This window comes from Aquila chrysaetos, chromosome 9 (genome assembly GCF_900496995.4).
Source record: "Aquila chrysaetos chrysaetos chromosome 9, bAquChr1.4, whole genome shotgun sequence".
In the NCBI taxonomy this organism is placed as follows: domain Eukaryota; kingdom Metazoa; phylum Chordata; class Aves; order Accipitriformes; family Accipitridae; genus Aquila; species Aquila chrysaetos.
This window is the reverse complement of record NC_044012.1, coordinates 31,044,339-31,057,134: the sequence shown is the minus strand read 5'-3', so window position 1 is coordinate 31,057,134 and position 12,796 is coordinate 31,044,339. Positions and strand designations below refer to the sequence as shown.

Genomic DNA, 12,796 nt, shown 5'->3' with positions numbered 1-12,796 from the left:
ATCTGGGACGAGTCTGGGAGCTCCCGCTGGGCACGGACACACCGTGCAGACACACCATGCAAGGCCAAGCACTGCTCACACCAGCGGCTGGATTTCCTCTCATCAAAAGGCAGTTTAATGCAGATGCCATTTATGTGTTCCCCAGAGGGAGGGGCAAAGGGACCCCCCCGTGTGACCTAGAGAGAGGCAATCTCATGGTTCCAGCCCCAGCACTGAGCGTGGGCTAGTCCTTCTCTTCGCCGTGCGTAATGACATGGACAAGGTTTTTGTAATCCAGGTTGCCAGATATGTCTGGAGGGAAGGCTGCGAACATCTGATCAATCTGCCGGGAAAGAGCCAGGGTGAAAAGTTAGCCCAGAAGGGGTTTCTGGCTGGGGCTGGGAGGAGGGCTGGGGGGCCTGTCGGGATGGAGGGTGTGGGAGGCTGGCAGAGGGTGGGAAGGAGCTCGTACCTCTTCCTGGGAAAACCTCTCGCCCTGCGTCATCAGCATTTCTTTGATGCTGCAAACAAGAGAGTATGGTGAGGACCAGGGGGGCCTCGGTGGGGATGACTGCCCCCCTCCCCTGCACACCCCTGCACTCACTAGGCAGATTTCAGGCCTTTCCCCTCTGGATCGAACACCTTGAACGCATTCAGGATCGTCTCCTCTGGGTCAGCACCTGCGGGTGACATGGCCATGGCCATTGGAGGCAGTGGAGAAGGAAGCCATCTGCAGCCTCCTGCTTTCCCCCACCTTTGGGAGGGAGATGGGGTACAGGCTGGGAAGCAGGAGGCCCTGCAGGAATGCCAACCCTGCAGCTGGGGCCTCGAGCACGAGTGCTGGCACGAAGAGGAGCAGATGTAGGGTCGTGGTGCGTCCACAAAGCAGGCTGTGTCACCACTGCCCTGGCAGCCAGCGTCTATCTAATCTTTCGGGTGTATTTATAGAGCTCCAGGCACAGGCCCTTGGGGCTGTGTAGCCTCCTGGAGATCTGCAGGGAGGCTGCATGCCTTGGGTTGCGTAAATGATACAGGGTGCAGCCGATGGGGCCGTTGGGTCAAAGCCATGCTGTAGCCAGTGCCCTTGCCAGGGTGGCTGTTGGTGCTGCCATTGGTGTCAGCAGGCTCAGAGTCAATGCAAGATGTCCCATCCCCTCTTTCTATGGGGACAGCAGCATCACAGCCTGTTGTTTTTTTTATATGGCTGGGGGAACTGGGACACAGAGGCCGGCTCATACCCCCCCAACTGCCTTTGGGACTGTTTGTATTGGAAGGCAGCATGAGTTTGGAGGCACAGGGACCTCCCTGGGGACAGTTGCTCAGGGTACGTGACTCTGAGTTTGTTCTATCTGTGGTGTCTCGGGATGGGGAGGCAGGGAGAGTGCCCAAGTCCAGGATTTGGAGGACAAGGACTGGAGCTCTTGGGGAGAGAGGCTGTTGCTGGTGATGGTCCCACTGAAGCCTCTGTCTTTGGGGGGGTCCCTGTGATGCCACTGGGAGAAGGTGGCACTAAGGGATGTGCGAGGGATGGGTGAGGGAGATAATTTTGCAAGTATCCCATTGTTGTCCCCAGGTGTCACCTCTTGGCCGTGGTGTGGGAGGAATCTTTGCTCTGACTCACTTCGTGGGCTCTGTACACTGCAGTATGGCAGTCGGTGCCACCTGCCTTTCCTTTAGCAACTCCCATCTGAGGCCTCCAAGGAGCCTGGAAGGGTGATGGAGGCCCTGAGAGTTGGGTGGCTTCCCCAGGTGGGACAGGATATTGCTGATGGTGTGGGTGCCCATCAACCACCCCCAGCTCCCTGGGTGCCCTCTCACCCTTGAGTTTCTCCCCAAACATGGTGAGGAACACGGTGAAGTTGATTGGACCGGGTGCCTCCTTTATCATCTCATCAATCTCCTCATTTTTCACATTCAGGCGCCCTAGGGGAGAGCAGCGTTGGATGAATCACGTGTCCATGTCAGGCTGTAAATGCATGCAGACCTCCAGGCTCTGCTTTATGTGCGGGGGGCTAAAAACACACCACAGGAGCCTTGGCCTGGAGGTTTTTCCCCCACCTGAGGGAAGCGGCAAAGCCATGGAGAGCCACCTCCGACAAGGAACGGCAAGGGAGGATGGGAGAATCATGTGCTGGCAGAGGACAGGTGGGCTGGACATCTCCTGCTCTGGTTTCTCAGGCTCCAGGATCACAGAAAAGAGGGCTGTAAAGGACTGAGCTGTGCTGCTTCTTTCCCTCACTGCCGCATGGATCAGCCTGCTTCAGCCCTCCTCGGTAGATGTTTTGGGTCAAAACCACCAGCGCTGTGGTTCCCCCTGGCCCCCGGTGTCAGAAGTGAAATGGACTGAATGCCTACGTCCTTCTACCTGAGGTTGGGTTGTCTTTGGGACTCCCCGACCCCATCGCTGGTTTGTCTTGGCCTCTATGATAAGAGAGCCAAGCTCACAACTTCATGGTTTCCCACAAATCCCATACATCCCCCTAATGCCCATACACCCAGGGATGCTGTGGGATGGGCACAGCCAGGTGCTGCTTAGCACATACAAAGGCAGGGAGCATTTGGCTGTGTATAGTCCAGGAGCTGGCTCTCCTCTAGTACCTACAGGATTAAACACCCGCTGCTGCGGGAGCTGCTCTGAGTCACCCCACATATGATCTCACCGGCTAACAGAAGTGGTTTTGGATTGGGAGGTTTTCAGCAAAATAGGAGATCCAGTTAACCACTGGGGCTTGGTTAAATGGGGGCTCACAGCTGGTTTCTTACTTAATAGGTCTAATGTTGTCGAAGCTGTAGGGGAGGGGAGGGTCCTAAAAGGGGGCTCACCGAGTGCAGCAAACGTGTCTCTCAGATCAGCCTTGTCAATGAAGCCGTCCCGGTTCTGATCCATAATGGTGAATGCCTGGAAGCACAGGAGGAGAGCAGGGAGCACAGGGAGAGGGAGAGTTGTTGCCCTTTGCAAAGGCTTTAGTACCCTCCTCCTCCTCCCTTTGACTTTGATGGGACAAGGGCACTTTGAGCTCTCCCAGGATGGGACTCTGGGGGTCCTCACCCAGCGAGGGAGCAACAACCATCACCGTAATCCAGCAGGAATCCTGACCCCTGCACCCTTCGATGATGCAGGGTGATAGCTTCCTACAGTAGCCCAAACCCTAATGCCGTACAGATCCTCCCCTTGGCCAAAGCCCTGTCACCCCAGGATGAGACCAACAAGGGAGGACAGCCTGAGCTATCAGCTCCCCCAGCTAGGATCAGTTATCCCCGTAACTGGGATCTGCACAGGACCATGTGCCAGCCGTGCAGGGGGTAAGTCATGAAAAGCTCCGGGCACAGTGGGTGGGAGCTAGCTGGGAGATGTGCTCCTGCTCTCCTGGATGCTGCCGGCTCCTCTGTGGGGTGCAGGCTCCTGGGAAGCTTTGAGGCGATGCCGTATTTAACAATGTCACTGAGTTGTTATTCGCACTTTTAAAATAAAACGACTCAAAACCAGCCATGCTGCCTCTTGTCGCAAACCAGCTGTCACCGATGTGAAAGCGCTGAGGAAAGAGCTGAAGGTCACATTGCATCAAGGACCCTCAGTCATTTCTACCAAACCCACCTACCTCTTTGAATTCCTGGATCTGGGCCTGCTCGAACATGGAGAAGACGTTGGAATTAGCACCTTCAATCCTCTTCTTGGCTTTCTTGGGTGCCTGCAGGGGTTCAAGTATGTATCACTAACTCACTGGCTTTTTATGGTGTGGAATAAAAGCATGAAACTACCCTATTCTTAGTCGTGAGTTCTTCACAGTAGCTCTGGGCTAGTGCTGCCACTGCACTTGGGTGCTTGGTGGTTTTCCCGTGCATTGCTCAGGAGCTTTGGGCACATGTGACCCTCCAAGATACTGAAGGACATTAAGATGCCTGCTTAAATTACAGCTCCATCTTTGCTTTCCCAATGAATTTAGGCAAATAGGTCCAAAGAAAGATGAGTTGGGAAATCAGTTCCCCACCAAAGGCTATGGCAGATAAAAGGATCGGCACTGGGGTGAGATCTCCCCAGGTGGAAACGCAGGTTTGGGAGCACTGCTGAGGTTGCATGCAAGGGCTGTAGTTGTTAGTTGCTTCCTTACCTTTCTCTGTCTCTTGCTAAGAACACAGCACTTATCGAAATGTTTGCTTATTAAAAAAATCTGCCTTCTCCTGTGCTGAGGCTTGAAACAACCAAAAATGGCTTGATGTGTCTTTTGAACAGGAGGGGAGGACAGAGCCATTCACCCTCCCACCCTGCCCACTGTCCCTCGGTCCAGCCGCATGCTCCGCCAGCTTTTCCCTCTAATTGGGGGGGTCTGCAAGGAGGAGGCAGAGCGGGAGGATTTTGGGGGACACGACAGCCTTTCCTCTCACTGCATAGAGGAAGGGAAAGCAGAAAGATGGCATTTGGACCCCAAAGCAGTCTGTCTCAGTTAGAAAGCTCTGCTAGCGTGGGAGACACCTCTGTGTTCCCCGTGGGATGCTTTTGATGCAGCCAGATGGCTTGCTCACCCCCTTTCCAGGGCAGGAGGGACCCTTGGCCGTCAAATCCCTGTCACCTCCATTGCTCCCTGCCTCTTAAAGCTATCCTGGTGTAAAAGCTAACAGATTTTGCCTTTTCCCGCTGGAGCTTTGGGCTCTCTGTACTCACCATGGCTTCACACCGATGTTGCTGTGAGAAGTGTCTCAGAGGCAGTCCTTCGCTTCCCCTGGGCTGAAACAATAAATACATCCCACTCTGGGTTAAAAATAACCTCATGCCCACTTTTGGCTGTAATAGGTAAGTTAGCCACCCCCAACCCTGTTGTCTCTGACTTTCTCTGTCCCTCTCTCTCTAATCTGGAATAGCAGCTTGTTGTTGTCACTGGCTGACGTGACATGTGAGCCAGAGACGGTTTCAAGGTTAATGAAGTGCCAGGCGGCCCCGCAGCTCCCACACTGGAGATGCTGACCCATGGCGGGGACTACACAGGAGCAATCCCACCTGCGTTTGTCACTCGGGCTGCAGCTGGGCTTTTCCCCTTCGCTGGGACATGCAGGGAGGACTTAGCCTGGGGGGACCCCCTGCTACAGTCCCCCAAGCCTTGGGACATGGATGTTTCACCTCGGTCCTACCAGGAATCTCTGGGAGCCTTCGTACCCCATTGCAGCATTGGTATGACAAAGCTGGGTGCTGCTTGGCTGCTGGAGGCAGAAGAGCCCCGCTGTCCTGGGTGCAATGGGGTCCCATCACCTGTGATGCTTGAAGAGCAGAAGAGGCTGCCGGCCACCCCATCTCTGGATGAAGGGGACCATCCTGCCGCCGCGCCAGCTCAGATGCAGTGCCCCATCCGAGAGTGCCAGGACTAGGCCGGAGGCGGATGCTGAGCTCCTGCAAAGTCGGGCAGGCACGCAGGGCTCCTCTCTCATGTGTCACCCCCCACCGAGGCACCTGTCACCCAGTTAAGCCACACACTTGCTCGTCCGGGCGAGACACACACAATTAACTCTCCCCATTCCAGGCTCTGGCAGCCGGTGCGGGGCCACATCCTGCAGCACCCAGGAGCACCAGCACTCACGCTGCCCAGCTGCCGCAGCTCACCAGCCTGGGCACGGCACGGCCGTCCTGGCCAAAGGCTGCATTTCTGCAGCAGGAGCCACTGAACCCGCAGGCAGGCAGGCAGCAATCCTACAAAGCCTCTGCTCGGGTCCAAGACCTGTACCCACCGCCCTCACAGAGCAGAACCACTGGCGATTGGGGCAGTTCTGTTTTGTCTTCAGTATTTTTAGCCTTTTAATTTTACCTCCCCTCCCCTTTGCCTTGCCCTGGGGCCGTAGGCGTGCTGGGGTGGGAATGGTGCTGGCAGCACAACGATGCCTATCAGCCACCACCGTGGCCCCCCAAGCTCTGCCCTGCCTGGCATGGCCCTGACCTGATGGCTGGGGCGTGGGGGGGGCTGCCGGCCTCGCTGCCCACACTGCGTGCCCCGGCATCATCCCCTCCGCATGCCGAGGAGGCTGGTGGGTGAGTGGGGAAGGACTGGGACAGGGCTGGGAACAAAAGGGAGCGTGAAACCAGATCCCTGGAGCTCCAGGCTCTGCCCAGACACTGCCCTCCTTCCCCCAGAGGACACAAATATCGTGTTTAATCCCTGGCACTCGCCACTCGGTTGCACCTCGACGCCCAGCTGCCACGGCCAAGCCAGCGAGGATGCCATTACAGGGAGGATTTAAGTAGGCAGCAGGGAAATGCATAGGGAAAAGTGCCTGGAGAGGAGAAAACTCCTGATCCAAGAATGACCGCCTCGTCTGGATGAAGCTGCAGCTGAGGAAAGGGATTTCAGGATGGGTTTTGGGGTCTGTCTGAGCAAAAGGGCAGGTAAGAGAGCCAAGGGGCAGAGCTGGGGTGAGGACCAGCCCTGGGCATGTGGGCACAGCCGGGGATGAACGGGATCAATCTCGGCACGGACGCTCCCTCCTCCTGCCAAGTTCAGCTGGATTCATCGGCCAACCGAGCCCAATTACCTTAATTTGCGGCATTAAGGAAAAATCCATAAGCATCAGGGAAGTGATGTGTAGCAGTTTAACGGGACCGGTCGGCCGTGGAGCCGCCAGCGCTGCCTGAGCACTGCCCGTCCCTGGCTCCGTGTCCATGCCAGGGCATGGCTGGTGGCATGGGAGGCAGCCCTGGAGCCGCAGAGATTTCCCGGAATATTTTTTGGTGGGGAGAGAAGCACCATTGCTGCCTGCCCAGCCTGGAAGAGGTCAGACCTCAGTCTCTTCCTAGTGTTGCCCACACTGTGGTTGGGCTGGGGGCTTTGAGGGGCCGGCTTCGAGCACAGCACCGAAATCCTGGCTGGGGATGGGGTGCAGATGGCTGCCTGTGTTTCTGCCGTAATTTGTAAGACGGTGCATCTGCTCCGCTGCTCACTTCTCGCCGTCAGACGTAATCCTCTGTACTGCATCGGCCAGATCCTGCCCCCCTCGTGAGGACCCTGGTCCTGCCTGGGGATGGAGGCAGCTCCGGGCACATCTTTTCCTTCCTGCTATGGATATTGGGGGACTTGCATCCAGTAAAAAAATTAGTGCTTTAAATATATATGTATGTACGTATACACCTATGGAGCTCTGTAGTGAACAAAAGAGCTGTTGGGAAGTGGCTGCAGCCTGTGAATGGATGTCAGGGAATAACACATGTATCTGTGCCATGGCAAAATCGAGCATCGTCCCTTCTTATCTGCAAAAGAGCCTGTGTTTTACATGAAAAAGCCTTTCTAATTAATAGGACAGCCCCTCTTGAGCTCGATAAAAAATGGAGTCAAAAGGATTTGATTAACCCCTGCTCTTTTCAAGGCGCGTGCTCTGCCTGAGCGAGACGCGTGCCTGCGCCCGAGCCAAGTCCTGCCCGTGGCCGATAACAGGCTCCCTTCGTCCCAGGGAGCACAGCAGCATCGTGCCCACAGGTAGCCCAGAGTCTGGACATCGACAGAGCCTATTTGGGGTGTCCCGGCCCCAGAGCTGGCCAAGCATGGCTGCGTCAGTGTGCCGGGATGCTCCAGAGCCAGCCTGTGCAGCCGCTCACTCCACGCTGTTGCGGTTTCCTTATGAATATCTTTTGCTCCAACCGATATTTTTTTCTGCGATCAGATACATTTGACTAAACTAATACATATGTATACACGCTGGTACATTCCCATTCAAACCAATGTAAATTACCTTTGACCAATACATTTTCCCAGGAAATCAATGCATTTTAACACTGGATAATATTTATGAAATTGAATTTTTTATTGAAGCTAATGCAATTCTCTTCTATTTTATGCATTTTTATTAAACTAATGCATTTTAAATTAAACTGTTGTATATTAACTACAATGGCTGTTGGTACTTACAGTAAAATAATATATGTTTGCTGAAATCAATACATATTCCAAACCTAGGAATTTCCAGTTAACAAGGCTATATCAAATATAACAAATGCATGTAGCTACTTAATTTGATGCTTATATACACTGGCTGGTATATTTGTTTATTGGTAATGATTATTTTTAAAGGGAGAAAGCTTATTAAAGGTAGAAAGATGGATTCCTGTGCAGCTCAGAGCTGCAGTTTTAAGCCGGTGGTGGTGGCCACCCCGTCCCCGGTGCTCACACCAAGGGGGGCTGTGGGGATGGCCCGCGTGTCCCAGTGCTGGCTGGTGGCTGAAGCCCATGCCCTCTGCCACGGACAGCCTCTGTGCCCGCAGCCGCATCTGTGTGCCTCAGTTCCCATCGCACGGGGTTTGGGAGCATCCTTCCCTTTCCTTGGGCTTCCCCTTGCTCATCACACTCCCCCCCCCCGCAGCCCCTTTCTGCTGGCAGCATCTTCAGGAGCTTTTGGAGGGTTTTATCCATCTCCCCTTGGTGTTCAGAAGGTTTCAGTATTTAACAGCTTATTCCAGACAGACTTAATTTAGCAGCTTTGCCTGATTCAGCTCCATTTTCACTTGGAAGGATATATCACCGCAATAATGGCCAGGAGGATTTTCCCAGCTCAGGGGTCTGGGGAAGAGCTGCCACCCACAAAACAGAGCCAGGGGCTGTATGGCCTGAGGACAGGGCAGGTGATGGGGACAAGGACAGATGATACTCCTATCCCCGAGCTGCTGGCCCACCCTGGGGATGTGCCCTGCACTGTGCACAGGATGTGGCCCCAGGAGGAGATGGCCGTCCTGGCCTCCCGAGCCGGAGCATTGACAGGGGAAAGCCATAAATAGCAGCATTATCCACCGTGCGCACGCCAAATGGCGCCATAGTTGAGATAATTTGGGCGAAGCAATAAAAGAGGAAAATTAATTAAAGAGCATGTGCTAATTGTAGGGGGAATGTGCCTGGAAATATGTAGCAGTGGCAGAAATGTGGCCGGCGGAGGGGCCCAGGCACCCTCCCCGCGCATCCTGGGGCAGCCGGGGGGCACTGAGGGCTGAGGCCGGGCACAGCTCAGTGCATCCCCTGCAGGAGCCGCAGCGGGCCCCGAGGGGAGATGGAGGGGTGCTGTGCCCCCCGCGGTGCCTCACCCTGCACTCCTGTGTCCCCCAGGTACCCCCCCATGTCCCTTAGTGTCCCCCTCGGGGTGTCCCCCCGCGGTGACCAGTCGTGCCCTCCCCAGTCCCCCGAGTGCTCCCCGGTACCCCCCGTGTCCCGTCGTGCGCCCCCGCCCCGGCCCGGTGGGACGCGCTGCAGCTACCGCGGCGGTCGCCAGGTGGCGCCGTTGTAGCGGGCGCCGTGCGGGCGCTGCCGGGTCCCCGGCGGGGCTGGGGGAGAGGGGCAGGGAGAGATGGGGGGGGGAAGGGGGAGAGGGGCAGGGAGAGACGTGGGGGCGGGAAGGGGGAGAGGGGCAGGGAGAGACGTGGGGGGGAGAAGGGCAGGGAGAGGGGCGAGGGAAGGGAGGAGGTGCGAGAGGGTCAGGGAGAGGGACGAGGGAAGAGGGCAGAGGGCAGGCTGCAGGGAGAGGGGAGATGGCCACGAAGCTACATCACCTGCGGCCATGGGCTCCTATGCTATCAAACACTTTAAATCATTTGTGAGAATATGGGAAAGAGACTGGAATGGCCTCGTATCCTCCGGCGGGGGGTGGCTCCTGCTCCCCTGGACTGGCAGAGGCCTCTGGCTCTGGAGGAGGCAGAGACCCTGCAGTGGGGGGCACGGGGGAGGTGGTGGCACCCCTGCCAGGGTTTTTTGGACCCCAGGACCCAGCTCTGCTTGGTGACAGCTGACAGGGCCTGTGCTGCCTTCCCCTGCATGGGATGGGGACAGAGCTCCCAGAGGTCTGGGAGCGGCCGCCTGGGTCTCCACGAGGGTCTTTCTGCTCTTCGCCCAGGGCTGAAGGTGGGCCCGAGTTCCTGGCCGGCCCCAGGGCCTGACTCGTCCCCGCTCACCCTGATGGCACTGCTGTCCCTCGGTGTGGCTCCTGGTGTCCCCCTGTCCATCCTCGGGACAAGGTGGCCGAGCGAGCTCACCGTCACCACTGGTGTGTGGCTCTCGTGGCCAATGTCATCCCTTGGCCGCCTAATGGGGCCGGACGCTGCACAAAGGGTTTATCATGTGGATCACAAACGGTAGGAAGGCGAGAATAAATTAATGCCTGAAATGGGAGTGTGCTGAAATCTAACTATTTTTTTTTAAGCACACAGAAAAACCCCTTCCATATTTTAATTAAAAGCCTTTCAGAAGAGGAGGCGAGGGGCTGCCATTTACAACGGGCTATTGTCAGGTGCACAAAGCAAACCGTTCTGGAGACAAACTGATTTATTAACCTGTGCCTTGCAGCACTCCCCGAGGTGGGTGAGCCCTGGGTCGTGGTGGGGGCCTGGCCGGACCGGGCTCCCCCTACTCTCCCTGGGGTGCTCCGGGGCCAGCCAGGCAGTGCCCAAGGGGACACAGGGGGAGCGGGGATGGAGCATGCTGCCCTGCAGCTTTCCATCCGTCTGTGCGGCACGGGGCGCAGCCCCTCTCTTCTTCCTTACGGTTCCCATTGATTTATTAATGATTTGGCCAAACAGAAACATTCCTCCAAAGCCCATAATTTAATTTGCTCACCAAAGATGCCAAGTTAGTTTTATTTCTGATTTATGAGCAGGCTCTTCTGTTCCCTCGGCAGCAGAGCAGGGCAGTGATTTATGGGCGTAAGATCAGCTTTGTGGGCGCAGGGAGAAGGTCCTGTTGCTGGGACCTGTCTCCAATGGTGTCCAACAGCAGATACCTGGAGCATCTTGGTCATGAACAGACTCAACCATCCCCCTTGCTGGCACAGAGAGGACATGGCATCAAAGAGCCAGAATCAACTCTCACCTCAGCAGAGACCATCCATCCCACCTGGGTCTATAACCAAACTTCCCCCTATGCATGGCCCTGAGAGAGAGAGACTGAAATGAATTCCCATGGAGGGATTTCCTCCCCTCCTCCCCCTCTCCCCCCTGGCTAATTACAGAGGCTGTAAGGTGAAGCACCTGCCTGGCACCACCAGCAGACCCAATCTCATTACAAATCTCAATACCTCCCAGTGGTTTGGGGTCTCTGATTTTTGTGGTTGTGGAGTTAAGAGAGGATCTATTTATAGTGCTTGGGCTCTCAGAGCAAAGTTGGGTGCTTGACTTGGGTGCACCCAGGCAGGGGCAGTGCAGAGGCACCCGATGGTTGGGGTGTCAGAGCATCTGTGGAGTTTGCTGTTGATGCCAATGGGGTTGAGGTTTCAGCACGGCATTTGCAATTGCATCTGGGGTTCACCAGTTCCAGGCGGATGCTTTTGTTGCAGCACCATGAGGAGGCTCTGCCGTGGGACCCCCCCTTCTCCGTCCAGCGCTAGAGGTGGGGAAGAGGCTGGAGCAGGGCTTGCAGGAGCATGCAGGCTCTCTCTAACACAAACTGCCTTGGCTCTTGCAAATCCTTTCTTTGAACTTTGATTTTCTGTTCACTTGTTCTTCTGCCTGAGGCGTTTTGCAATTGTGGGATTGTGAGCAGCTCTGAGTTTCTCTGAGTGGAAGAGATGAGAAGGATGAGATCATTTCCTAGCTGTTTGTGCTACAGCATGGTGCCAAGGTCACTTTGGGTGTCTGCCTTATCCTTTTGGACAGTTTTCCTGGCCTGGGTGAACTTCAGACAGCAAGAAGAGAAGGAGCAGACCTGTCCCCATGACAGTGGGAAGTGCCTGCGGAGCAGGGTGGAGTTTGAAGGGTATTCCTTTTACTTGGCATCTTCTGAACTCAAACTGTGCTTTTTAGTGGAATCCCAAGAGTCCTGCAAAATGCAGGTAACAGCAGCAGGATGGTGCCTGAGCTGCCAGGTGGGGCCAAGCCCTGGGACGGCTGGGGAGCCGCTTCCTCCCCAGCCAGGTGCAGAGAGAGGCTCCAGTGCTGCAAGATCTGTTGTAGCGAGAGGAGCTGAGAGCTTTGGGGCTGGGATAGTGAAGGACTACGAGTGACAGCAGCAGAAGCACTTGTCCTGGGTTTGCTGGTGTCCATGCACATGGGTAGTGGAGGCTGCCGGGACGACTGACTGTCTCCCTCCAGCCCCTCTGAGCACTGGGATCTCTGCAGCAGCAAACGGTGACAGGTAAGATCGGGGGGGGACCAGCGTGCTGGTGAAGGAGGGGGCTGCTGCGTCCTGCCCTCGCCTTCTCTGCAGTTTCAGAGGCAAAGCAGCTTGCGAGCCCGGGGCAATACTTCAGGACTGCATCCCCCCCCATGGGGGGGGGGTGGGGGTCCCAGCTTGCCCCACACTGGGTCCCAAGGAGGGGAGCTGGGATGTGGGTTTGTGTCACAGCCTGGCAGAAGCCCCGGGCTCTTCCATGTGCAGAGATGTGCACGTGTCTGCACAACAGCTTCGGGTATTACCTGCTCCTTAGGAGGAATATTAGAATGCTGCACTTGCTTGGTCTGCAAATACCTCCCTGCAAAATGTACCCAAACGGGCAGCCCAGCCCTTCTCCGCTCAAAAGCACTGGGGTCCCTCCAGTGCAAACATGGCACGGCTCTGCTGGGATGTTACCGCTCTCCCCTGGGGGAAGGAAATTAATGCTCAAAGCCCTTGGGATGTTGGTGTGGTCGGTTCGACTGGGTATGGGGGCAACTCGGGGCAGAAACTGTAAAGATCTTTATTTTTTTGGTAGGAAAGCAAACGGGGTATTTCTTGGACAGGTTTTGTTACTGCCCAAGAGCTACTGGCTGTGCCCTGTTCTTCTGTTCAGGTTGTTTGAATTCTGCAGAGCCCAACTGCATGGAGTCATTGAAAAATATAGTCCTAAACCAGTCTGAAGTTGGGGATTTTTCTGGCCGTGGTGTGCTGTGAGCATG

The 12,796-nt window shown here is 55.8% G+C and overlaps 1 protein-coding gene across 1 annotated transcript; it reads right to left on the bottom strand.

The window, feature by feature from the left end:
- Positions 1–88: 88 nt before the first annotated feature.
- MYL2 (myosin light chain 2) lies at positions 89–4,853 on the bottom strand. The gene is made up of 7 exons (XM_030025505.1): positions 4,640–4,853; positions 3,579–3,668; positions 2,803–2,878; positions 1,798–1,902; positions 584–659; positions 452–500; positions 89–322 (listed from the first exon to the last, which is right to left on the bottom strand). The coding sequence occupies exons 1-7, from the start codon at positions 4,745–4,747 to the stop codon at positions 224–226; spliced, it is 603 nt and encodes a 200-aa protein (XP_029881365.1). The 5' UTR covers positions 4,748–4,853; the 3' UTR covers positions 89–223.
- Between the last annotated feature and the right edge of the window lie 7,943 nt (positions 4,854–12,796).